Here is a 25,290-nt window from a genome sequence, read left to right on the forward strand (position 1 = left end):
GAAAAAATAAAACAATGCATAGCGTTGGCCTTCATTTTCCAGCGATTTTCATTACACGTTGCAATTACAATTTTATCTAGAAATTAATATTTACAAGACTCGTTGAGTAAAACATTTTTTCACCTCAACAAACCTCTTTTCAGACTTGGAGTTACTATTAATTTATTACTTTGATTTTTTTTTTACAAAATTAATAAACAGTAGTCCTTTTTAAAATTATGCTGTATAAAATAACAATACAATTTAATTTTAATTATATTTTTTGTATTGAGATAATTAAAATATTTTTTTTATTCTAATCGTAACTAATACTATTCCTTTTAATATTATTAATTTAAAAATAATCATTATGTAATGTGTAAAAAAATTGTTTAAAAAAAAAACCAAAAATACTTGATCAATACTATAATTTCAAATTGACGAAAGCAGGAGCGTATTGAACAATCAATTAAACTTTACAAATAATAAGATAAAACAGGTATTGCAATCGAGGGCATAGTTTAGTGTTTGTAAGCAGGAACTGTTACGTTATACCAGGAATAACTGTTACGGTGGTTTACGTAACGATGTCCACTCAGGGTTGTCAGCAATGGGAATATATTACTAATAAATTGAAGGCATAAAAGGAATAAAACAAACTTTGATTCGCATATTCCATGCGATATGGTAATAGCCCTGATATATTAAATAATAGAAAATGGTTTTTTTTTTATAATACTACATAACTATTCCACTTAACTACTTATATCTACTCTATTTTACTTGCAAAGATCCGATGACAATTTTGACGAGATTAAATAACCAATTTAAAAAAATTTAAGCAATTTAAAATTATTATTTTTTAACCGCACATAACTTAATTAATTATTTAATTGTTCATAAACGTCTAATAGTAATGAAAATTACATTTAAACGTTACTAATTTTAGATTATTTAATATGAATTATAGCAAGAGAAACTCGCATGAAGATGACGGGAATAAAATTTTAAAATCGAAAATCGTCTTTCTTTCTTTTTGAGTTTTAAGAAACAAGACTTTTGTGGCGACGTTTAATAAGAGAAAGTGTACAAAACCGAACTAATTATATAATAATAAACTAAATAAACTAATGATATAATAGAGTTTTTTTTAATTACTTAAGAATTATTATAAACATAAAGACCTTAATAAAAAATAAAAAAAATACAAATACTACTGTACAAATAATGACTGCCTCGATTCTAGCCACCATGGCCAGAATCCTAGCAGCATTTCCCCATTGAAACCACGCAATTGGACGAGGTAAAATACTTTTAATAAAGGTTTTTATATTATGACTTTTCTACCTCCGGCTCTTAGCACTTTTTCCCTTATAAGAGACGGGTCCAGTATTATGAATATTTCCGGGAAAATTATAATGCGATACAAACACCTAAACTCAATTAAAAATATTCCTATACGTCGACGAGTTTCTTAAATCGTACCGGGCATTTGGATAATAATCATGATCATCACTAAAGTGCCCTTTTTCAAATAAATTTATTTGCTTCATTCTCACTACAATAGTGAAGTCTACGTACTCTAATATTTATGTTTATCTATAATATAAAAATAATGCATAAGAACAAACATTTCTTTGATAAAAATATTTGATATTTTTTTTTGAAAAAATACAATGAAATTATGTAAACTGAAATTAGAAAAAAATCGATTGCCTTTTATTTTTGGCATCGAATTTATAACTGGTATCGTTCGGGGTGATACTATTCTAACTATACGTAATACATACAAATTTGACATTAGAATGTTACGGTTGAATAAAAAACACATAAACCCTGAAAATATTACATTCCTTTTTTTGGTAGTCGTGTAAGAATTGCAAAGAAATGGCTGTGTTATAATTTCTTCGGGTATGTAAAAATTTTATATGTTTCTATTGATGTAACGTAATGATGACGTCCCTTATAAATTAACTAGGAACATATACTGTGTCTAAGATTTGCAACCCTAAGGTTTCACCATTGCGCTTATCATAGAAGCGTATCGAGTAAATGTCTGATGACACAAAATTAATTTCTATCTAAGGATAAACGTTTGGTGATGAAATCGTCACTATTTTATAAAAGAAAGTATGTTTATTCATGATTTATTTGTATATTTTTTAGCACTTCAATTGATCACAAAGTTAGCATAAGGATTATTTGGATAACGGTTTTTTGTATTTCATGAGAAGCAATAAAAATTTCAAAAGATACAAATAAGTGAGTCATGGTGAATATTTCAGCAGATTATAAAAAGAGGCATAACTATGTAGGTATATGTTAACCACAACTTATAATATTTGTATAAATCTATGACAAACTTTATAATTATAGGCGAAGACCGCTTGCAATGAGGATTTAAATAAATTTAACAACTCAATGTAAGTAGAAATTAGCTAAGAAGAAAAGAGTATACCTACGTTAAACTTCATTATAATAAAAATACAAAACAAGAGTTACCTATAAGCCTAAATTAAAATAATATGTATAATAATTACAATAACTTAAGGTCTCAACTACTTTACCTCGTATCGAAAGAAGTTACGACGTTACGAGTTAGACGATTAATCAGCTTTAACTTCGCGTGTTTTTAAGCGATATATTAGTTTTGACAACAAAATGTACTTCAGATGAATGCCGTCCGAAAGTGCTAAGTCCGTCTCAGGACTTCATGCATTAAAAAACCGCTCGTCTCTTATTTCTAGCCACGTCGAGTTATTTATTAAGATTAGCAATGCAAAGCATTGCACAATTCGATTTTTATATGTTTAGCACGTGAATGTGTTGGTTTCGTTAATCCAAATTATGTTAAGACGATTATAAATGAAATTAAATCAAATATATTTTATTGCATACCACATTTAAATACAATTATAAACAAACAGGTTAGGAAAAAAATATCTACACATCCTTTATTTTTTAACTTCATCAAATTATTTTCAAACCTGACATTCACATGCATAACAGTAAATGATATATAACAAAATTAGGAACTCTCTAAAGCAGTTAGAATTCGCATAATCATAAAAAACTAATTAAAACTTTTCCAACTTGCAATAAAATATTATAAAATTAATAGTTTCTAGCGAGTATCCATAACATATCAAATTTTATCGCAACTCTAAGCTGCATAATTAATAATTGAAAAAAGAAGTAGGAACAAATATCAAGATTAATACATTAATCTATTTTAACTGACAGCTATAGTTTATTGCTAAGCTCTGTGTAAGTACAGTGTTTTTATAGCAATATTATTCATTATAGCTATAAAACACTCTACTTATTTTGCAGTTAAAACACTTAATGCTTTAACTAGCTGAAATATATTATTGCAAATATATGTATTATGCTTAAATATCATTAATTACTTACTAATAGGGAGAGTACATACCACAGAAATATTGTATCTAAGGGCTATGAAAGCTGTTCTGAGACATAAGTCAAACTCATCACTAACATTTTAGTTATAATCAAAGAGATAGGCACACACACAATAGAATAATACATAATGTTATTGTTTTATATGAAAAAAAAAACACAAGAAAAGCTAATTTTGTTTTAATTTTAAATAACCTTCGAAATTTTATAATTATAACACGGATACTAATATTATATCAGTTTCAGAAAATAGCTTTATAGCTATTATAGCTAGCAAATAAGGAGGTTGCACAGGTATTGCATTTGCTAATTACGAGGATTGTTTAATCTGTGTTTTCCGCAAATTTATTGTATTCTACATCCGTCAGTATCGAAGTATTACTCAAATGTTAACGTATTCAATACCGTCACAAAATATTTAAATTTAATTTAAAAAGCTACCTTATTCTTCATGTATAATGATTTTATCGTTTTCTGTTACTTATTTTTATATTCTTTTTATTAATTATATTTTGCATTCTATGCATTCATTCGAGCCGAGATGGCTCAGTGGTTAGAACGCGTGCATCTTAATCGATGATTTCTAGTTCAAACACAGGCAGGCACCATTGAATTTTCAGTGCTTAATTTGTGTTTATAATTCATCTCGTGCTCGGCGGTGAAGAAAAACATTGTGAGGAAAACTGCATGTGTCTAATTTCAACGAAATTCTGCCACATGTGTATTCCACCAACCCGCATTGGAGTAGCGTGGTGGAATATGCTCCAATCCTTCTCCTCAGAGGAAGAAGAGGCCTTAGCCCAGCAGTGGCAAATTTACAGGCTGCTAATGTAATGTAATGTAAAATGTAATGATCACGATGCAGCTTCAGAGAAAATATTAGTCCAATTCCGTATATAAGTATAATTTTTGTATTTACTATGTCCCATGTTTGTTAAAAGAAATTATTTTTTTCCGCAATTCCCGCAATTCGTAGACCAATTTAAGGGGGGTCTTAAGCTAACTAGCTACTTTTAAGGTAATTATAAAACCCGTCAAAATACCAGGAAGATATGCTGAAAGATCAGAAGGTGGAAGAGAATAAATCCATTATAAAAAGTTTTTTACTACATGATCAGTGTAGTTTTAGTTATACGTGTGACCAGGACGGAAGACTTGTTGTGGTAATTTGGAACTGTTTCAAAAGAAAACTGCTTACCTGTTAGATAAGACTTAAGCAAAAGAGAAGAGTTGAGAAAGAGAAAGAAGAGAAAGGAGCTCAAAACTTGTTTTTAGTCTATGGACGGTGGTCATTTAGCTCTACTGTCGGAAAAATAATGTCTGGATTTCCACTGGCCGTTCCTAGAATATTCAACCGTTTGAGAAGAAAAAGAACAAGAATTTGTCTTTGTATTTTGTCCTTCAATATAAAACTTTTGTTTAGGACCTTTTGTTTAGGCCCTTATTATACCAGGTCAAGCGGAGACGGGAAGCTAGTTATAAATAAAATAAACTTATTCAATAACTACGTAACAGTGATGAAAATATTAAATCCATAGGCTTGCCCCATACTCGCAATGCGTAGGTACTTTATTTATTCTTTAAAACGAGGCTAGTCGTATGTCATATTATAATTTTATTTGCTTTTTTAACACATACGTTTGTGAAACTCAACCTACAAATACTTATGTAGTATTTGAATAATATTTACGTAATACAAAGTAAAGGATTTTTAAGCTGCTAGGTGATTCTGAAACTCATATTTCGATTCCACGTCGTGGAATTTTTAATGAAAACTATATTTGGTATTCAGATACTCGAATTAAAGATATACTAGCGCTACTTTGTGAGATTGTAAGTAATACGAACTAATTTTCAATGAGAACTGTATTATTTGACATTAATTGCGATTCTCAAACACGATTTCGATTTTAAAAAATGAAACTAACATCGACTTAATACGTCAAATTAAAAGTTGATATAATGTGGCGTAAGGCTCAAGTGAAAACTGTAAATCTATGTAAAACGTGTTCGAGGACCAAATAAAGCTACCTTGGCATGATATTATCACTCGGAAATTATACATAAGTAAGCTAATTTTACTATTAATCATTAAAGCAAATGAAATCATATTTATCTTGCAGTAACGAATAATTAAGAATTCATTGTCAATGAAGTTCTCATGAGAAATAAAAAATATAGAAGAACAAAAAACCTTTATTAAACTTTAAGGCCTTGATCTGAGGTTTACAATTTAACAAAGATTTTTCTTTAACATATAATTGCTGATTTTTATATCAAGGGAATTAGTTCCTTCTATTTAACATATCCATTTATTGTTTATTTTTATTATTTATTTTAATATTTTCCCGTGACCTTCAGCAGGTCGTCGGACCACCTTATGGGGGGCTTACCCACGCTGCGTCTTCCGGTCAATGGTCGCCACTCGAGAACTCGTCGGCCCCATCGGCCGTCGGTTCTTCGAGCAATGTGCCCCGCGCACTGCCACTTAAGTTTCACATGCTTATAGTATACTTATACATTGCGTACCCTCTAAGAAATTGCTAATTTTCTTCTTAATTAGGCTCAATATTTTTGCTAAAAATGTCCGAAGGACACTTCATCATCACGTCCTCTTTAGTGATTATGACAACTAAGACGTTCATTTAATCTGTATACCGCGCAGATATTCAGGCACGAATGATCAAAACATTAAGATTAAACATAAACGTAAAGCTTGTGCTAGAAGTTGGCAAGTGAATCTGCGAGTTTTAAATCGTTGAGAGAACCATAAACCGTTGCGGTAACTCAGGGTCCATATTAAATCTATCGTGTACCAATATTGACCATTTTAGTTTCGAAATTTAACAATCACTTAACACGTCACAGATACAGCTTAAGCAAAGTAAGACTATCAAGCTAGTTAAAAATAAAATTATATCAAGGCCAAAGTGTAGTTTCAAACTTTCAATGTTAAATAAAGTCCAACCATCAACCAAGAACTATTGTGACCCTCATTTATTGTCACTTCGCAACTCTATGCAATAAATTATATTAATATTTTTTTAAATTTATTTATTTATTATTTCAGATCCATTGCAAATTTATATAACGCTACAGCTACCAATCAATACCCATTAAAGTCAACAATATCTTACTAGAATATATATATAAAATATATAGTAATATATAAATATATAGTATATAGTACATATAAATATATAGTATAGTATATATATAAAATATGAATAATGGGTAAACCGATATAGTTTACTACAACCAGACACCATGACAAACTACACAGACAAATAGATGCTACATGGTAAAGATTTTGAAGCAATAAATAAATACTTGAATTGAATCTTCTTTTAAAATTGAAGAAAAAGCTACTGGATTCCTGCATTAACTCTCATGTCTAATCTACACTTGTAAATTTAATAATCACACAAATAAACTTACTATTACAAGTATTTCAAGTCAATAGAATATATTAAATACTAAACTAAAACTTCAGAAGTTCAGATAAAATGCATTTAAAAGTGTGTTATTAAAAAAAATAATTAAATAAGTGCCTAGTTATTTGAAAAATATAAATTATTATAAATAATAAATTATTAGGTATTTCGAATAATTTAATTATTTATTTAAATGATGCGCAATAAATTGTTAAATGTTAGTTAATGTACAATATTTTAAAAAGCATGTTATTAATATAAAAATATATAATGATTTATTTTCTTATGAAGATAATTATCTATCATTTCAACAAATCAAGATATCAAATTATTTTAATAATATATTTAGTTTTTGCATAACACGAGCTTTATAGAAAATATGAAAGAAGAACGTTTTTAAGATAATATTTCACTATTTTGTTTTCTTGTTTTTTGGGATCTACATAAAAGCCTATAATACGAAATTGACATAATATTGACATAAATCTTTCACTAGTAAAGTTGTCATTAAGTAAAGATGAGCCAAGATGATCAAGTTACGCGCACGTAATAACCTATGTTTGCTGGTTCAAATCCAGACAAGATCCATTGACTTTTCACATGCAAAAATAAATCTACGTTTTACTTTGCTGAAACTGTAACACCCATTTAATAAAACTTTATTTTACATTTAATTTCTAATTTTGAAAAAAAACTGTTGTATATAGCAGGTTGGTATAATATTTAAAGTTTAGAGAAACATTTAGGGTGATTTATTTATCACATATATTTTTTTAGTTATCGCTTTCGAATATAATTTAGATCAAATTTTAGATAGAGAGATATTTAAATATGTTTGAACGAAAGAAAGGAAATCATTGTAGGCAGTACTGACAAGGCTTACGGTGGATTCACTTAACAATAAATGGTCGCCATGAGCCACTAGACCAATGATATAACTTGTTAACTGATTATTTTAAATATCATTATTTTAAAAATATTTTATATAAAGCTATGTGAGAATCATTAACATTACATATATCTTGAGATTCAATTGTAATTATTTTACAAAGATCAATATTAGGCTTCCTTTAAATGACGCCGTCGCTAGTCTACACAAAATTGCGATCCGGCATCAGTGCGGCTCCGGCGTCATGTGCAATGTAAATGAAGCCTAAGGCAGTGACATATTTTTGCAACGTGTTTAAATTAACTTTAATTAACAACGCATTGTGTATCGACGTTGTGATGAACTTAGGAATAACGAAATATGAAGGTTTTTTTAACTCTGCATTAAAATCAAAACTAATTACTTCACATTCACAAAAATACATTGTAAATGGAACCCAAACGTGATATTTATATATGTACTGCCAAAATAAACTATAACACGTGATAGAAATCGGAATAACTGTTGAATACAAACAAATAATAGCTGAAGCAAATATTGCTGCATAGAGTTGCGAGAAGTGACAATAAATGAGGGTCACAATAGTTCTTGGTTGATGGTTGGACTTTATTTAACATTGAAAGTTTGAAACTACACTTTGGCCTTGATATAATTTTATTTTTAACTAGCTTGATAGTCTTACTTTGCTTAAGCTGTATCTATGACGTGTTAAGTGATTGTTAAATTTCGAAACTAAAATGGTCAATATTGGTGCACGATAGATTTAATATGGACCCTGAGTTACCGCAACGGTTTATGGTTCGCTCAACGATTTAAAACTCGCAGATTCGATCCTGACCACTTGGATTATTGTCTTGCCAACTTCTAGCACAAGCTTTACGTTTATGTTTAATCTTAATGTTTTGATCATTCGTGCCTGAATATCTGCGCGGTATACAGATCAAATGAAAGTCTTAGTTGTCATAATCACTAAAGAGGACGTGATGATGAAGTGTCCTTCGGACATTTTTAGCAAAAATATCGAGTCTAATTAAGAAGAAAATTATCAATTTCTTAGAGGGTACGCAGGTAGAAATGTATACTATAAGCATGTGAAACTTAAGTGGCAGTGCGCGGGGCACATTGCTCGAAGAACCGACGGCCGATGGGGCCGACGAGTTCTCGAGTGGCGACCATGGACCGGAAGACGCATCGTGGGTTGGCCCCCCATAAGGTGGTCCGACGACGTGGTGAAGGTCACGGGAAGCCGCTGGTTGCGGGCTGCACAAGACCGGTCGTTGTGGTGATCTTTGGGGAGGCCTATGTCTAGCAGTGGAAGTCTTTCGGCTGCGAGATGAGATGAAGCATGTGAATAAAAAATGATGTACATAAGACTGTTATTCACTTCTAAAATTATTAGATATAAACTAGTTTATGTTATGTTTATTCAGAATCAGTACTGTTTTTCTGAAAGTAAAGTTCGTAAGGAACTTTAGCCTGTCTCCTACCGTCCCACTGTCATAGACAGTGGAAGCATAATGTAACGATCGCCAAGAATATTTATCACAATAAATTAAACTATGGGTACCATTTAAAATCTTGCAAATTTAATTGTTTATTATTTTGTTCTTAAAAAAAAGATTTTTTTTTTCCCTTAATAATATAAAAATTACAGCAGTATTTTTACATCATGTCATAGCTTCAAAATATGAATACCGGGACATTAATAGATATAATAAAGAAAGCGCACATAAAAATAAGTAAAAATAAATTTCCAAAGCTTATCTTCTACATTTAAGACCATTTAAGTAATGTCTTGTTTAAAAATTTAGATTTTTTTTCTTTTATTAATTGAGTTATGTTACTTAATATTATTGAAGATAAAGTTACTTTATATTAACTATTTAAAATGTATCTGTGCCTTAAAACATTTTTACGCAATAGAACAGCAATACATGAACATATATGTTTTTGTCTATAGCAAACAATGAACTTACTGTCAATGCTCTATTTATGCAACTTTGATATGGTTATGTAGGAGATTTTTATCTATTACGGCTAAAATGTGTAGTTCTAGTAATCGTATCATTTATGGTACTAACCCACCTGTGCAATGTTTTTTTAGTATTTATCATTCATTTATAATCTTTACTTCTTTAGTAAACATTGTCTGGACCTTGACACAATGTTATTATTTAACTTTCAAGTTTACACATAATTGTGTTTGTTTTACTATAAAAGTTTATGTTGTATTTATGATAAAAATGTTAAGGAATATGACTTATTGCCCTGCTAATAAGATTTTAATCTTGCTAAGATTTAAGGCATCAAATAATTTTCCTTAATTTTTATTACGGCTTCAGTTCAGAGATCAGTTAAAATTTTGTTTTGTCATCAAATCCGAGATGCTGGTAAAGTTGGATGATTTCAAATTAAATAAAGTATTTTAAAGGCCAAATTTAAATAGGATAAGAGATTTTTTTTGTGAAAATATTGATTACTAAAGTAAAGTATGTTTTAATTTTATCTAAAAAGATATAATTGCAGTTAGTACTGATTTTTAAAACTTTCTTCTGATTGAAAAAAAAAAATAATAGGTTTAAGATATGAGGGTTGAAATAATTCGTAGATATTTAACAAACATTGTCGATATTCTTGTCAAACTTGACCTTAATTGACGTATGAGTTTATTATACTAACCAAACATCGGCCTAGCGGCTAGCACGCTTAGTGTTCAGTGCAGTTAGTAAAATATTTACAAGCTACTTAGTCTTCGAATAAGGCTAGGTGTACACACTGCAAATTATTAACACTAGGATGATGGATTTAAACGCCTCACAAATTACCCTACATAATGATGCTTATAACTGTTTGGCACAATTTTTGTATTTTAGTTAATAATATACTTTAGCTTTTTTTACAACGAGAGCTTTGTTATTTGTAGTTTTCATTTCTAAAATTTGACTTATTTTCAGTGGAGCGAAAACGATCCTATTGGCTCTGGCTATATTGGCTATATGGCTATAAGGGTTAATGAATATAAAATTTATCAATAAATCGTCTGAAAAGGGCACAAGATTGGTGGTGAGGGATTAACTCGGCTTTAAAATTTGAGAATCACGGGCTCTGTAAGACGTCCATCCTGATGGTGTCTTCTATGTGATTGCACCTCGGCTCAGGACGCAGTCAGAGGGGTGGAGAGCGCAAAAGCAATAGCATCCTAAGTTAAAGTCACAACGGTTTCCGTGACTTCAATAGTTGATCGGTGGGAATATGTGGCGACGTAATGACTAAACTGTGTTTATATTACTTTTATGACAATACACATGATAAAACTGTAAAATGGCCCTAAAGTTAACATTAACTACTTTGTCCTTATGGTATTAGTAAAAATATTGCGATGTAAATTTTTGGATTAACAATTACATTGATAAACAGAATATTAAAGAGATAATATTGGGATAAGTGGTAACGCACATAGAAATTTGCGTTATAAGAAATATTAAGCATTCCTTACATCGCCAATACGTCACCAAACTTGGGAACTAAGATGCTGTATCCCTTGTGTATGTAGTTACACTGGCACACTTTGTTTCCAACCGAAACATTACAATACTAGATATTGCTGTTTGGCTATAGAATATCGTATGTGTTTATGAAATTAATTTCGCGTTCAGCAATAAACGAAAACATTCTGATAAAACCTAAAAAAATATTTTACATGCACCATCATCTCGCAATGGAGCAGCGAGATAAAATAAGTCTTCTCTTTATAAGTAGAAATCTGATTCCAACAAAAGGCCATTTCTAGCCTTTCTAGGTTGATATTATAATTAAATAAACGTCTCTCTACATCAAAAACATAATACGTTTACTGAGTATTTAATTAGTTTACTATGACGTATTTTTTCTCCATATTATGTACAAAGATTTTTCTCACAAACATTTCTGTTTTAATTCTTTAGCTATCGCAAGAAACGAGCAATTTAAAGAAAAACGGTCTCACAATTCAATTAGTGCACAAATTAACCAGATTACTTACACCTGAACGAACCACTCGTAACTAGATTCCTTCCGCCAATTTAAATTTTCCTATGTCGCAGATCTGTTGTTTTGCCTCCATTCTGTGGACATCCTTTGAGTGACTTATAAGCTTGATTGTCGTTCTATTTTTTATTCTTTGTTGTGCTATAGAGATATTTTTTTAATATCGTGCCAAGCGCAGTCAGTCCAACATATCGCACGCCCAGGGCTTTTTTACGTGGTAGTTTAAAAACTTTATACTAAAAATAAAATTTTGATGGTAGAGCGTTGTGCAGGCCGTCTGGGCAGGGCCTGATCTACCGTATGGCTTTTTGGACTTCAGCCCAGGGCCCCGTAGATTTAAGGGGCCCCCAGCTAAGCCAAAGTCAAAAATAGAGGATTCCATTCCATTAATTTAATTCAAGTCTACGTTCAGGTACTGTGTCTTAAGTGGTAGCCCTAAGTAGTATTAGCCCAGGGCCCCCTAAACTCACGGTCCAGCCCTGATTCGGCGTACTGCCTATCAATTATTTCGCCATTATATTCATACAAGGTCAACATCTTAGTTCTATGGTAGAATAATGTACCCATTGATGGTGTAATGAGTAGTTTATGCTTCTTGCTCTAACGAATAATATAATCGTATACCTTATACTTGACTAGTGATTAACCCCGGCTTCACAAAGTAATTAAAATGTAAAAGTAAAGTAAGATCTACTAAATGACACATTGCTGGGCTAAGGCCTCGTACCTACCTTTTAAGGAAGATTTGGAGCTTATTCCACCACGTTGCTCCAATGTGGTTTGGTGGATAAGTACATATTTGGCAGAACTTCATTCAAGTAAGATATATGCATATTTCCTCACGACGTATTCCTTCACCGCTGAACACGAGATGAATTATAAAAACAAATTAAGCAAATGAAAATTCAGCGGTGCTTGGCTGGGTTGAACACATCATCAAGCAATCGTCGGTTAATATGCACGCGTTCTAACCACACGACCAACTCGACTTGAATTGAGAAATGCGGATATTTATTTCATAAATGAGAAATATGAATAGTAATTATATTATTAATTATAGAAAGATAGATCAAAATGTCAAAATCTAATGAAAATGGCTTATACGTTCAAATTTGTATCATTTTAACTGATCAAAGACCAAATTAATTGAATATATGATTGGACAATAACAAAACTATTTTAGTTTACTTTTTTATTTTATTCAATCATCTTGATATTATCTATGTTGCTTTGCCTATATTAACCAAGTTAAGTAACGTAAAAAAATATAGCACAAATATTTCTATAGCCTATTCCAATGGAAGTAGGAAAAAAGATAATAACTAACTATAATATAAACTCAACACTACTAGGAGTAAATGATTATTATTTATCTTAATTTATAATACAATACTATTACACTAAACTACTTATATCCACTTTAATTTTACTTCCAAAAACCGATAAATTTCTTCAACGTTCAAAACACCATTTTTTCGCAAATTCATAGTGAATATCATAGATTAATCAAGCTCGACTCGACCAATTATATCGCGTCAATTTGCTGTCAAATGTTATTTGGCTTTTCTCCTCGTATGGTTGGAAATTGGAATAGTTGTCGTTTTAGATGTTATAACAAAATGTGGTGCCATCTATTGCACTTTTTAGATACCATCTTGTATATATTTGTAAAGGTATAATTATTATATTTTACACTAGATGGCTAAACTAATAAAAAATGTAATATAGTTGTAATTAAACGAATAGATATAAAAATTTAGTTATATAACCTTAATTAGTACTCATTATAATTCATGGCAATTATTTTCTTTACCTCTATGATATTCAATATATTATATATTCTAAAAGTATGTCTCTTCATGAATATTTAATGCAGTATTTTAAATAAGACTAATCCAGACATTGTTTGTGTATTAATTGCACATATAACAAATATTTAAAAAAGAGATTGTTGACGATGGAAATGTAGTAAAAATTAATAATACCTTATCACTAGAAATTAAATCGATGAATCCACTTGACATGGCTATTAGATGACAAATGTACTCACTGTAAATAATCCTAATTTTATAAAGTAATAAATAAAATTTAATGTGTTATTATAAAACTAATTTAATTTCATACTTATTAAACTAACATTAACAAAACAAAATGGGACAAAATCAAGATGCAAAATGTATGCAAATATAACTTGTAAGCAGTTTAACAATGAGTCATTGAGAACTTACATCTAATTTGCTTTATTAAACTAAATCACTTATATTTTTTTTTTTTTTGTTTAATTATAACAATAAAGTTCATTTTTACTCATGACACATTATAAAAAAAAATTAAGAGCAGACTAATTGTTGTTGAATATATTGTGTCCAATAATGGTTGTTAGTTATAATTCAACATAGAATTCACCAGTAACTTTAACTTTGTTCCAAACGAACAGCTGTATTGGTTATATATCAACTGTTTATACTTTAGTGAGAAAAGTAAATCTTAATGTTGATTGGATTATAATTAAGATTTAGTAACTTGTCCTAACAAATTGAAGTTTTTTTTTTATTAAAATTCTAATCAATGGAATTTGCATATTATGCTCCAAATTCAAAAAGTAAGGTTTTAAAATTACATTTAGAATATTTTAATGATCTAATTGAATGAATACTTCTGATGGTTATTAATAAGTTCAAATTAATAATTTATGTTTAGATTCTTTCAAATATATTATTATGTAGTTTTAAACAGAAGTATTTTTTTTACATATGCAATTATACTTCTTACATTTCGTACAAGTGCAAGTTTACTTAAAAATTTAAATAACATAGAAATATTAATACCAACTATTAATGGATATTTATTACTAGCTATTTTGTGATTCTGCGTTATTGCTACTCGAACTCTCCTCACTGCTTTCTTCATCACTGGATTCCTCGCTTGTCTCATCAGATTCATCACCTCGTGATGACTTTTTAGCCATTAATTCTTTAAACTGCTGCACTGTAATTTTTCGCGGCATAATTTCCCGCAAAAAATCTAACGTGTCGTCCTCTTGGACTACTTCGGCAATGTGTTTATATTCAAGGAAGTTGTTTTTGCTATTTTTAAATGCCCTCTTCGCTAGATCCGTTACGAATAATTCCTGAAATGAAATATATTAAATAAATTTAATACATATTTTTCTAATTAATCTAAAAATCATAAAATATTTTTTAAAGATTTGTTACTTACTGTTACTTTAGTCACTAAATATAAAGGTTCTGGTCCAACTGCATCTACTTCTGGTGAGCTTTTCATTATAGTTTTTACCCTAGATAGTGGTAAGTGTAAGTCTTTCTCTGCCTTTGGAGTGGACATTTTTAATTTAATTTGATAAAAGGATCGTAATTTTGAATTTAAAGATACTTGAACATTCAAAACTATAACATAACAGCACGCCTGACGCCGGTCACCGCTGTTTAGTATTGTCATTTGTCAATTTCAAATTTGGTATGTCAAAAAGTAAAGTCTTATTCTACGGTGTTGACAGCAATTAACTATATATATCTATTTTGATAAATATAATTTTGGAAAATATTAAAGTAAACCAACGCAGGTTTGTTGTTTTAAAATAAAATATGTATAATATTATTCAGCATTTTTATAGTAACAAAAAAAAGTTCAATTAAACTTTTTCACAAATTTCAGAAAGATTAGTTCAGAAGATTGAATTTGTCAAATAGTCAAGCTATTCGAATGATTTCTATATTTATATTATTTTTAATATTATTTGAATATGTATAATCCTGTGAATGATTTAATTTGTATGTAGAAAATTAACTCGTTCATAGGAATCTATATATTATAAGTGTAATATATAGTTATTTATTACACTTATAATATCAAACTTCATAGGTACTTAATGGAAGTATTTTAGTCTAGATTTGAAATTTTCGTAGTATTCACCGTTAAAGTTAACTGCACCCGAATTGAGAACTTAAAATACAAGTTTTTGACGCTTCTGAAAGGAGCCCAATATCGGAATCGCAAAATTTTGAAGAAAGACGGGAAATGCCTTTTTTGAAGGAAGACCTTTGATACTATGAATATAGTATGGTAAAATTATCAGAAAATGCAAAAATACTGGTATAAAAAATATTTTTATTTAATATAATTATACATTTTTTACATCTTCGAAGCTAGGGTGATTGCAGGATTTTTTTGAATTTTGTAATAACTTGATATTTTCAATTTCTATTAGTTTTATATATTATAGAATTTATGCGAAAATGAGATTAAAGAAATAAAATTTGAATGTTATTTTTTAAAACATTTATTATAATATACTATATAAGCTTTTCAAATTTAAAATAAATCTTAGTTGTTTATTTATTTATTTATTTAATCGATACACCACAGTATTTGAAGTTGTTCTTGCCTGTGTGATAGATTTCGTTAAAACAGACATAGTATTATTATTTTATTGTAAAAAAGTTTTTAACTCCTTTCATTTCGAGCAGAGCAACGTTTAATGCTCTAGTTACGTTGTCGTTGAGGTTAAAATACTTTCAGGACATTATAAAATAATAAGTTCGCATAAATTCATGCGAAGTATAGAATTAAATGGTTTTGGCTGTTTAGGTCAAGTTAGAAGACGCAATTTGATCGGTGCTCGATAAACATATCTATGTACATATAAAATTACATTGCGTTAAATAATTACATTTTCGAGTTGGCGATGATGATATGGGATAGCTCAATGGTGTACAATAAAGTATGTATATATAAATATTCATGAATTATCTAAAATGCCTTCTTTCTGGTCACTATTGTGATAGAGCATACTTGCTCTATAAACTAATTGCCACAGCAACAATAGCCATTCTTTTAGAATAGTCAATATATATTGTGCCTTAGTAAAAAGGTTTGAGCTTTAAAATTATAGAGATGTTAGATAGGAATCATCTTAAAAAATAATAATGTGTGAGGTTGAGTAATGGCTATCATGTGTCTTTCAGACTGTAGAACCATAAATTATTTTAATTATGTTTTCATTTCCAATTTTTGTAAGGTAAGGAAGCGAAGGTGGGAATTCAATAAGAAATAAAGAAACAATTGTGGTCTTAACGCTAGCTGTCTTTATTTTCCATTTCCTTATAGAAAATACTTTTACGAAAAACAGTATATAGGGCCGCCCGCGTGCCCGTACGCCCCAATGGAGCGCCGCTGACTAGTGTCGCCCGGCAGCCCAGCCAACATCCAATACTTACGTGAAAACGATAAATAATATAAAAAAAATACTGATAGCACGAGATCGAAGCTTACAGGGACTTCTCAATTTTAATCAGTTCAGCGATGCCATCGTACATCTCCTTGACGGCGTCGTACTCGGTGAGACCCATGCGCCTCTTGTTGGAGATGTCGTAAACACCACCCTCGGCCTCGGTGTGCTCGCCGCGGGTTCCACGAACCTGCAAATGGTATTTCGACGCAACCTCCTCCAATTTTGCCTTGTCAGCTGCGAGTTTGGGCAACTTGATGTGCACGGAAGCACGCACAGTTGTTCCCAGATTGGTTGGGCAGAAGGTCAGGAAACCAAGACGGTCATGGTGAGAGAAGGGGATCCTCTTTTCGATGTCATTGACAGCGGTCACTAGCCTCTTGTAAACTTGCTTCAAGTCACCACCCATCTGCATGGAGATGATGCGGAGATGGTCCTCCTCATTGCACCAAACCAGGAAGGTCTTGTTTTCATTGTGGTAGATACCACGGCCGGAGGGCCAGAAGCGGCAAGCATTGGCAGCCTGGAGGAAACGGTCTCCCTCCTTGAAGAGGAAGTGATCATCAATAAGTTGTTGTTGAGTTTCCTTCGACATGCCAGTAAGGGGGAAGAAAGTACCCTTAAGTTCGCCTTCAAGACCAGATAAAGTTGATGAAACTTTTTCTTCCATTTCCTTGTACTGGGCCTCAGTCAAGCAGGGGTTAAAGGGGTAACCCTCCAAAGAACGGCCACATCGGACACGTGTGGAAACAATGAATTCACTACCAGGGTCTAAGTTGCCAAGGGTCTCAACATCACCCCAGTTCTTGGCTGGGTGCTTGTCGGTTTTCTTGAAGCCATTGTGGTAATCTTCAATGATGGGGTCGAAGAGGTCAGAAAATACAGAGTATGCTTCAGCATCAGGAGCATAGATTCCAACACCAGAATCCAAGTTCTCAACACCTGAAAACATAAGTATTGTATGTTAAGTTCATAATATTATAAAAATATTTTAATATGGACTTCATAATTGAGACTGATAATTCAACTTCTATTAATGATTGATTTTTATACATATTTTTTTATTAATTTTTTTACGTCATTGAATTTGCAAAATAATCTTTTATTATTGCCCTAAATTTAACAAAAGTTGAACATTTGTATGATGTAATAATATATTACAAGAAAAATAATATTAATCTTTTTCTACATTTTATATTGCTATTATCATAAGCTATCAGAATACAATTATCAGACATTATCTACAAATTTTCCAGAAAAGATTACATTTCAATAGGTTTCATTTTAAAATAAAGCCAGTTGTCACGTCTTCATGAAAATTGTGATATTTATGATGAAAATAAAATAACAGAAAATCTATTAAGTGCAATTAATTTAAACAAATATTTTAACTATTAGTAGTTGCATAAGTTCGCACAAGCGAAATTATTAATATAATATTTAAAAAATTACATTTACTGTAAAAAATCAAATAATTATGTAATATAATACTGTTATGGGAGGAAGTATTCATTACGCTTTGTTGAATAAGTCTGCGTTAAATATCAATTGCCTACTAGTATTACTTACCAGACTGGATACAATCCAAAAGCGTAGAGCCAAAGGAAGTCTTCTTGTTCTTTAGAGCATCGAATACTTCCTTGGTAAGGTACTTCTTAAGCAGCGACTTTGAGTCGGAGGCTTGGAGCTTGCTGAATCCAGCTTCCAATTTCTCGATGGTTGCGGCGTCCACCATTGCTGCGGCTTTTCTGCAAAAGATTAAATTTTATCAATATGTGGTCTTATATAAACTAGGCTATATAGGTCACAGAGGAAAAGGATTCTAACGCTTTTAAAGCCGCACAAGTAGCTCGTGTACACATTGTCGATTTTTCAAATAAAATCTAACCAAACCCAAAAATATATTTTGACTTTAGAAATTTAAATTGAACCGGCGCGCGTGTCGTTCAAAAATCACTATGACTGCTCTCAAAATTATTAAGGTTACACACACACTATGTATACAATTTAAAAATTGACATTTTAAGTATCTACCCGCTTTTTTTCTTTAATGATTTGTAGTTCTTAAATGCTCTCAGTAATCAAATTTATTACAATAAAAAATTATATTAAAAAAATATATTTCAATAAAGAATCACAACATTGTCTGATTTAAGAAAAAGCTGTTTTATTATAGTATATTAAAATTCCTTGAATATGCGATATAAAATTTACAAACCGTCTGATGAGGTAATACGCAAGAACCGCGCCGCCGCAAACCATAACAGGAATCGTGATTTTAAATTTATAATTCATGGCGATGTTTCTAATACTACAAGGGGCGATGAGAGGATCTACCAACTAGGTGATGGTGTTAGGGAGTACTGACGGATTTGGAATTGTTATTCGAACACACCCAAGAGTCACTTGAATTTAGTAGAATTACGTAATATTGTCAGAGGTCGTCTTGGCCGCGCGCAAGTCGTGTAGAATTGTCAGCTCACTGCGCACCGGTGCTGCTTAGCGGCGCGCAGCCGTTACCTCCCACTAGCAAACTGCTTACGAACGTATTATCGCGAGTTTCTTATTACCAAATTGCATTTATTATGTGCGACAGTCGACAATGTAGTCAATGTGAGCAAGCTTCGTCAAATTACAGCTACAATTTGATGTTCCTAGAATGATAGCGATTACGAATGCACCTTATATTATTACTTGAAAATAATATTCGACGATATGCATCGAATGAATTACTCATTCTAATAAAACTATAAAATAAATAGCCATGACATTAAAATAATTTTCGTTAAGCTTATTAAAATATATAAAATAATGTGACTAATTTATAAAAATAAATATCGTCACAGTAATAAATATATTTAATTATTATTACTCATGATAATGCTTTAATAATATAAAGTAATATTGCATTTTCAATGGGTACTTTATAAAGTATATATACATCAATTAAGATTTTACTGTACATAAAGTAATAATTTTAGAGGGTACAATAGAATTAACGTGGTTGGCCATTTATTTGATTTTCTAAGCAAATACGACAAAATATAAATATCGAAATATTGTTAATTTCTTAAGAAAACTTATACTGTTGCGAATAAATGCCGGCTTCTAATATACGCACCCGTCGGCTTCATCTGCCGGTTTGTTTTCCTTGTTTTCTTTTGTAGCACAGCCACCCATTTTCACTAATATACAATTTAACTAGCCGCTCTAAACATGCACTATATCACGAATAACTACAGCAAATAAATAAAATCAACGGAGAATACTAAATGCAATGATGGAATGATATTTTGCCCAAATGAATATGCCTGTGCAGGGAGCGGCGACGGTGAGGGGTGGCCCGATCGATGCCCGGTACGCACGCACGCGGCTCACGCTTCCCGCCCTTCGGGAACCGCTTCAAAACTTTTCGGAGGGAAACCTACCCCTGGCTAGCGCCACCGTTAACGTTCGCGGGCTATATTTGAATGGAAACCCAACTTTTTACCGCCTACTATCATAATATCAGACAGAGCGCACTTAAACTTATCGTTGCACATCTTGAAACGATTTAATTTGTCACTAGATATCTGATATAACTTATCAAAAACATTTGAAGTGATATCGAATGATAATGACGGTTGAAGAGGCTGATCAGATTTGTTCACCGCTTACCTTTCACTTGAACAACCGTTAGAGTCGACTGCGAGGTGCAGAATGGTCGGTGCGGGAGCGCGCGGAACGTTAAGCCTACTACGTCCCGCGCCCGCACCGCAGCCCTACCGCTGTCAACCTTGGCCTTGCTGGGATGCTCAGCGTCTGGCCACAGCAGACTTAACGCTTTCGAAATGCTTTTCTTTATTAATTTAATCGACAGTATCGAATGTTAACCATGTGATACGAGGATAATTATTACATTCAAGTAATCATATTTGCGTATTCTTATTGCGATAAAATTAATTTTAATTATTTTACAACATATTATCTGCATTTCAATGATAATTTAAAAATGAATAGTGAAGAATAATCAAGTTCATACATTATTTAAAGTAGGTATTTATTGTGATCAAACCGGTACAGAACAGCAATATAAAATTAGGATGTTGCCGATTCATTTTCGTACCTGGATGAACTCCAAAAGTATTACGATACAACTTGCTTAATACTGGCCTCGCCAATGTCAAGTTTATTTTTTCACTTTCAGTTGGAACAATAACTGATTTTTTTTATAATTATTAAACATAAATATAGATTTTTTTTTAATCTGTTGATATTTATTAGATACCTAAAATTATGTGAAGTTCCCACGAAGTTGATTTTACATAATAACTGATAAAACAATTGATAATTTATTTTTAAAAAAACCAAAATTGTATTGGTTAGCCAATTGTAAAAGTAGATTTTCGGTTTTCTTGACCTCTGGCCTACAGTCCTTGATTCATAGATTAACACCATTAGCAATGACTAGCGTGGGTTCGGTGCGTCAAGGATGGAGGAAGCCATAATGTTACCCTCAAAGCTGTTTTATAAACGACTTTGACCTTTTAATTAAGTTGGTATGCGGTATTCAAAGCACATTTAGGTACATTTACTCTATGTAATTTAGATATCATTTTATGGTTTTAATTTTATCACTAGTAGAACACACTACAAAAAAAACAACATTTTTTTTTAATTGTAGACAGCCCGGTATAACGATATTTCGAACTCATATTGTTTCGGTAACTAACATTAGTCATACTTAGTTACTAACATTTATTTCCAAAATTTCAATAACGTGTATTCATAATAAAATTTATGACTTCTCATGACTTCTCCATAAACATAGTTATCTCTGACTGACTGACTCGTCACTAGTCAATCACTAGTGGCGCTAATCACGTCACCAGTTTATGACGTAAGTATTAATTTTAAATAAGGAAAAATATCAGATTGTTTACCTGGTGTTACTCCACATATATAATTATAATAACCAAGGATATTGTATGGAAACGAAAATACAGTCGTATTTTAAAACTGAAATCTAATAAAAAGTAGGGTACCTACCTGATATTTATAATGGAGCAAAACGATGAAAGAAGCAAGAAAAGTAAAGATTCCATTAAACCAATATAAGTTATCTTAGTTCCCGATCATACATTAGTAGAGATGTGAATAAGATAATGACCTAACTATCAATATTAACTACCTACGTTTTAGAATGTTGCTATCAACTATATAAGCGTTTAAATAGTTGTGTAATCATTTAATTGCAAATCAAATCATTAATCTTCTAAAATAGTAATTTCAGCTAAGTATGATTTTTATTATTTAATAAAGTAACTAGCAATAATAAATAAGGAGCAATGTTTTGTTATTAATATTTCCATTCATGCTAACACATGTCATTCGCGAGCACTTTTATTTTAAACGACGTGTAGCAAAAAAATGATGGCCACCGGCCGTGGGAAGGTTCTGGAAGGCCTTGGCAATGACACAGGCTCGTGGCCTCGCGGTAACGGTAATGACTATTAAGCGTTTAAAAATAAATTCTAAACTTTAGCGAAACATTTGTATTTAAGGTAGCAACAGCGCCATTATTTTATGAACAAATTATCAATGTTTTTGGTGAAGTTTAATGAGCCATAGTTTTTATAATTGATATGAAACATGCAAAAAATCGTACCGTAATCAACCATGCTTTAATTGGATACCTAAAAAGATCATGAATCATAACGGAAACAAGAAAATTCCACAGAAGAATTGAATTGCACAATAAGAACAGTTGTTTCTGTTCAGGCTTTAGAGGTATGTGAATAATTTAGATTATCATAAAAAAGGATAAAGTTTTATAGGCTTAGGTTTTATACCAAAACTGTGTTCATCTGTAAAAAAATCATATAACAATATTACCTGCTATGTACGATACCTAGCATCATCGACGTAATTTTTCTTATATAAGTAAATACATTCGATACATTATTTCTTCTAAAATATGATTAAATGCATGAAATAATTGAACTAATAAACGAAAATCATAAAACGTCACGGCAAACTTCCGGGCAATCGTAAAATTTCGGTCATGCTAGGGTGTTGGGTGGTATGGTATGAGTTACATTCGCCCAGTTGAAACATTCGCGTGCGACCTTGCCCCGCTTGCATCGCGTTGGTTAGGCCAATGTCAATGTCGAACGAAACGGAGGTGAATTATTTGGTAGCGACCGTGAAAATAACACGAATATGTAAATTGTTTAAAATCGTAACTGATGTTTGATAAGAAATATATAAAATCTAAATATAATACCAACCTACTTTATTCAAAACATATACTTTACTTTAAGACAGCAGGTTTAAAACCACTGTGACCCATTTTTATGTACTTAATTTGTTTTTATAATAGCGTTATTTTGCGAATTTTCAAAATTGGTAATAAAGAATAAATCGTCAGGATAACTGTATATGTCTAAGGAATGTAAATTTAAAGTGACGGAACATGAAAGGTTCGTAGAAAAAGCTCCTCCTAGAAGAGAGTATTCGTTTACCCAGCGTTGGGTCCCAAAGGACCTTTTCCTTTTTGAACTAAAACTACATTACAATTAGCGTTGTAGTATGAGTACCTTGTACGTTCGGTTCAAGATACTCATGCTTATGAGTACCTTGAACGAACCTTCTGATAGTTTCAATTTTATGAATTTTATTACAAGCTACTACCGTTGCTAAATTTATGATGATTAATTTTTTTATCCTCCTTGAAGACTAACGAATACTAACTATATACTTTTTATCACAAACACTATACAGATTTTATTAAAAAAAAAATTGGTAAAAGTGCATAATTATAAAGTTGTGTTTTGTTTAATCGGTAATGTATTTTGAAAGTTTAAATAATTTGCTTTCATATAACTACAAACGGATGTACGGTAAAGTACCTTTCACTATGAACCTGTCTATTTACGACGACTTTTCTTTGTTTAATATAAATATCTATTAGCAGGCAAACGGAGCAAAGAATGTCTTCGCTGCAAAAGCCAATCGCTACATTGCATTGTTGCAACTATCGAATTCGTCGTTCGGAATGCCATGCCAGACTACAGACGATTGATTGATGTATGTATATGTGTACATTATACTGTTTTGTTTGTTATAATCAGTATAAGTATATTCTATATCTATACGATACATATGTGTAAGAAACTCTGTCTGTCTGATTGTTGCTCTTTCACGGAAAACATACTGAATTTCAATGAATAATACTTTTTTGTGCCTGTGAAACGTGCTGAATTTTCTGGTATTAGTTTTGTATATATTTGTTATTATATAATATGTTTATTGATTTCCGATTGCATATCCAAGCATAATGTGACAAATAGAACCAAAACAATTACATTCGATCGGAATGTTACAATTGTCTTTCAATTATTTTTACTGAGATTCCAATTTCTTCAACTACATCGCTCATTTCCTTTCATACTGTCGAAGAATCATAGCTTAAGAACAGTATATATTAAACAACATGATATTTGAATCGTTTGTAGATTTATGACATTCTAAAGCAATTGTAAAGTTTTTACCTATTTAAAAATAAAGATTTTTACTTGACCTAGAATGGATTCCTGATAGATCCCTACTTGAAGTTAAACCTCGAGAGATGTCTTCCTATTTACACCATTACTTTGAATTCGATTGCTCGTGCTCCAATATAAATGCCCTTTTTGTATTAAAAAACATTTGATTTAGCAGAATTTATTCATAAATCTTGATAAAAGTTTCGGAACTGATCTATGGTTATTGGGATCTGTAAGATACTAACTAACCAGTTAAAAATTGGAATGATCTACTCATTCTAAAGTTTCATTCCCTATAATTTTAAATTAAATTAGGAGATCTTTGACTCCCTAGTTTCGTAGTTGATTATGATATACCGCATGGTATAGTGGTATTTAAATTATATCGGCATTTTTTATTTTGAAACATACTCATAATATAATTCACTCGGTTACATTACAAAAATTGATTTATTTGAAAGGTAAAAGAGAATAAGGGGTTTTTAGGTACAATTACTAATACGTGATACGGCCGCAAGATGTTTTATTGGAATAGATGGTTACTAGGGCCGATTTAACTCTGAGGTTTATTCAAAGTTTGAAGTGGTCGCACCGCGATTATTGTTAGTATTATGGCTCAAATATTAACAAGTTTTTCTAGAAAACCTATCTAAAAGCACAATAGAAAATAAATTTTATTTTCATTGGCTGCATGTGTAGACCGTCACTAATTGTCATTAGGAAGTAAAGCTGGTCACAGATGTGTATTTCATTCTTAAGACGTAAAAG

General features: G+C 31.1%; 2 protein-coding genes across 4 annotated transcripts; both read right to left on the reverse strand.

Moving 5' to 3' along the window:
• Positions 1 to 14,448: 14,448 nt before the first annotated feature.
• On the reverse strand, positions 14,449 to 15,186 carry LOC113402132 (chromatin accessibility complex 16kD protein). Its single transcript, XM_026642286.2, has 2 exons — positions 14,968 to 15,186; positions 14,449 to 14,878 (listed from the first exon to the last, which is right to left on the reverse strand). Exons 1-2 carry the CDS (start codon positions 15,091 to 15,093, stop codon positions 14,600 to 14,602), a joined length of 405 nt encoding a protein of 134 aa, XP_026498071.2. The 5' UTR covers positions 15,094 to 15,186; the 3' UTR covers positions 14,449 to 14,599.
• Positions 15,187 to 16,830: 1,644 nt separating this feature from the next.
• On the reverse strand, positions 16,831 to 20,806 carry LOC113402125 (arginine kinase). Of its 3 annotated transcripts, none has more exons than XM_026642264.2 (3): positions 20,654 to 20,806; positions 18,566 to 18,744; positions 16,831 to 17,938 (listed from the first exon to the last, which is right to left on the reverse strand). In XM_026642264.2, the coding sequence occupies exons 2-3, from the start codon at positions 18,729 to 18,731 to the stop codon at positions 17,037 to 17,039; spliced, it is 1,068 nt and encodes a 355-aa protein (XP_026498049.1). In that variant the 5' UTR covers positions 18,732 to 18,744; positions 20,654 to 20,806; the 3' UTR covers positions 16,831 to 17,036. The 3 variants fall into 3 exon arrangements, with proteins under 3 accessions (XP_026498049.1, XP_026498048.1, XP_026498046.1); XM_026642263.2 differs by lacking the exon at positions 20,654 to 20,806 and adding an exon at positions 20,118 to 20,440; XM_026642261.2 differs by lacking the exon at positions 20,654 to 20,806 and adding an exon at positions 19,215 to 19,512.
• Positions 20,807 to 25,290: the final 4,484 nt, after the last annotated feature.

Source organism: Vanessa tameamea, chromosome 2 (assembly GCF_037043105.1).
Source record: "Vanessa tameamea isolate UH-Manoa-2023 chromosome 2, ilVanTame1 primary haplotype, whole genome shotgun sequence".
NCBI lineage: Eukaryota > Metazoa > Arthropoda > Insecta > Lepidoptera > Nymphalidae > Vanessa > Vanessa tameamea.

Excerpts from the sequence above, each read along its gene's own strand:
- LOC113402132 (XM_026642286.2), bottom strand. The coding sequence starts at position 15,093 with ATGTCCACTCCAAAGGCAGAGAAAGACTTACACTTACCACTATCTAGG. Across the intron at positions 14,879-14,967 it reads ATTTAGTGACTAAAGTAACA|GAATTATTCGTAACGGATCT; the intron begins GTAAGTAACAAA and ends ATTTCATTTCAG.
- LOC113402125 (XM_026642261.2), bottom strand. The coding sequence starts at position 19,291 with ATGAATTATAAATTTAAAATCACGATTCCTGTTATGGTTTGCGGCGGC. Across the intron at positions 18,745-19,214 it reads GCGTATTACCTCATCAGACG|AAAAGCCGCAGCAATGGTGG; the intron begins GTTTGTAAATTT and ends AATCTTTTGCAG. Across the intron at positions 17,939-18,565 it reads TTTGGATTGTATCCAGTCTG|GTGTTGAGAACTTGGATTCT; the intron begins GTAAGTAATACT and ends TTATGTTTTCAG.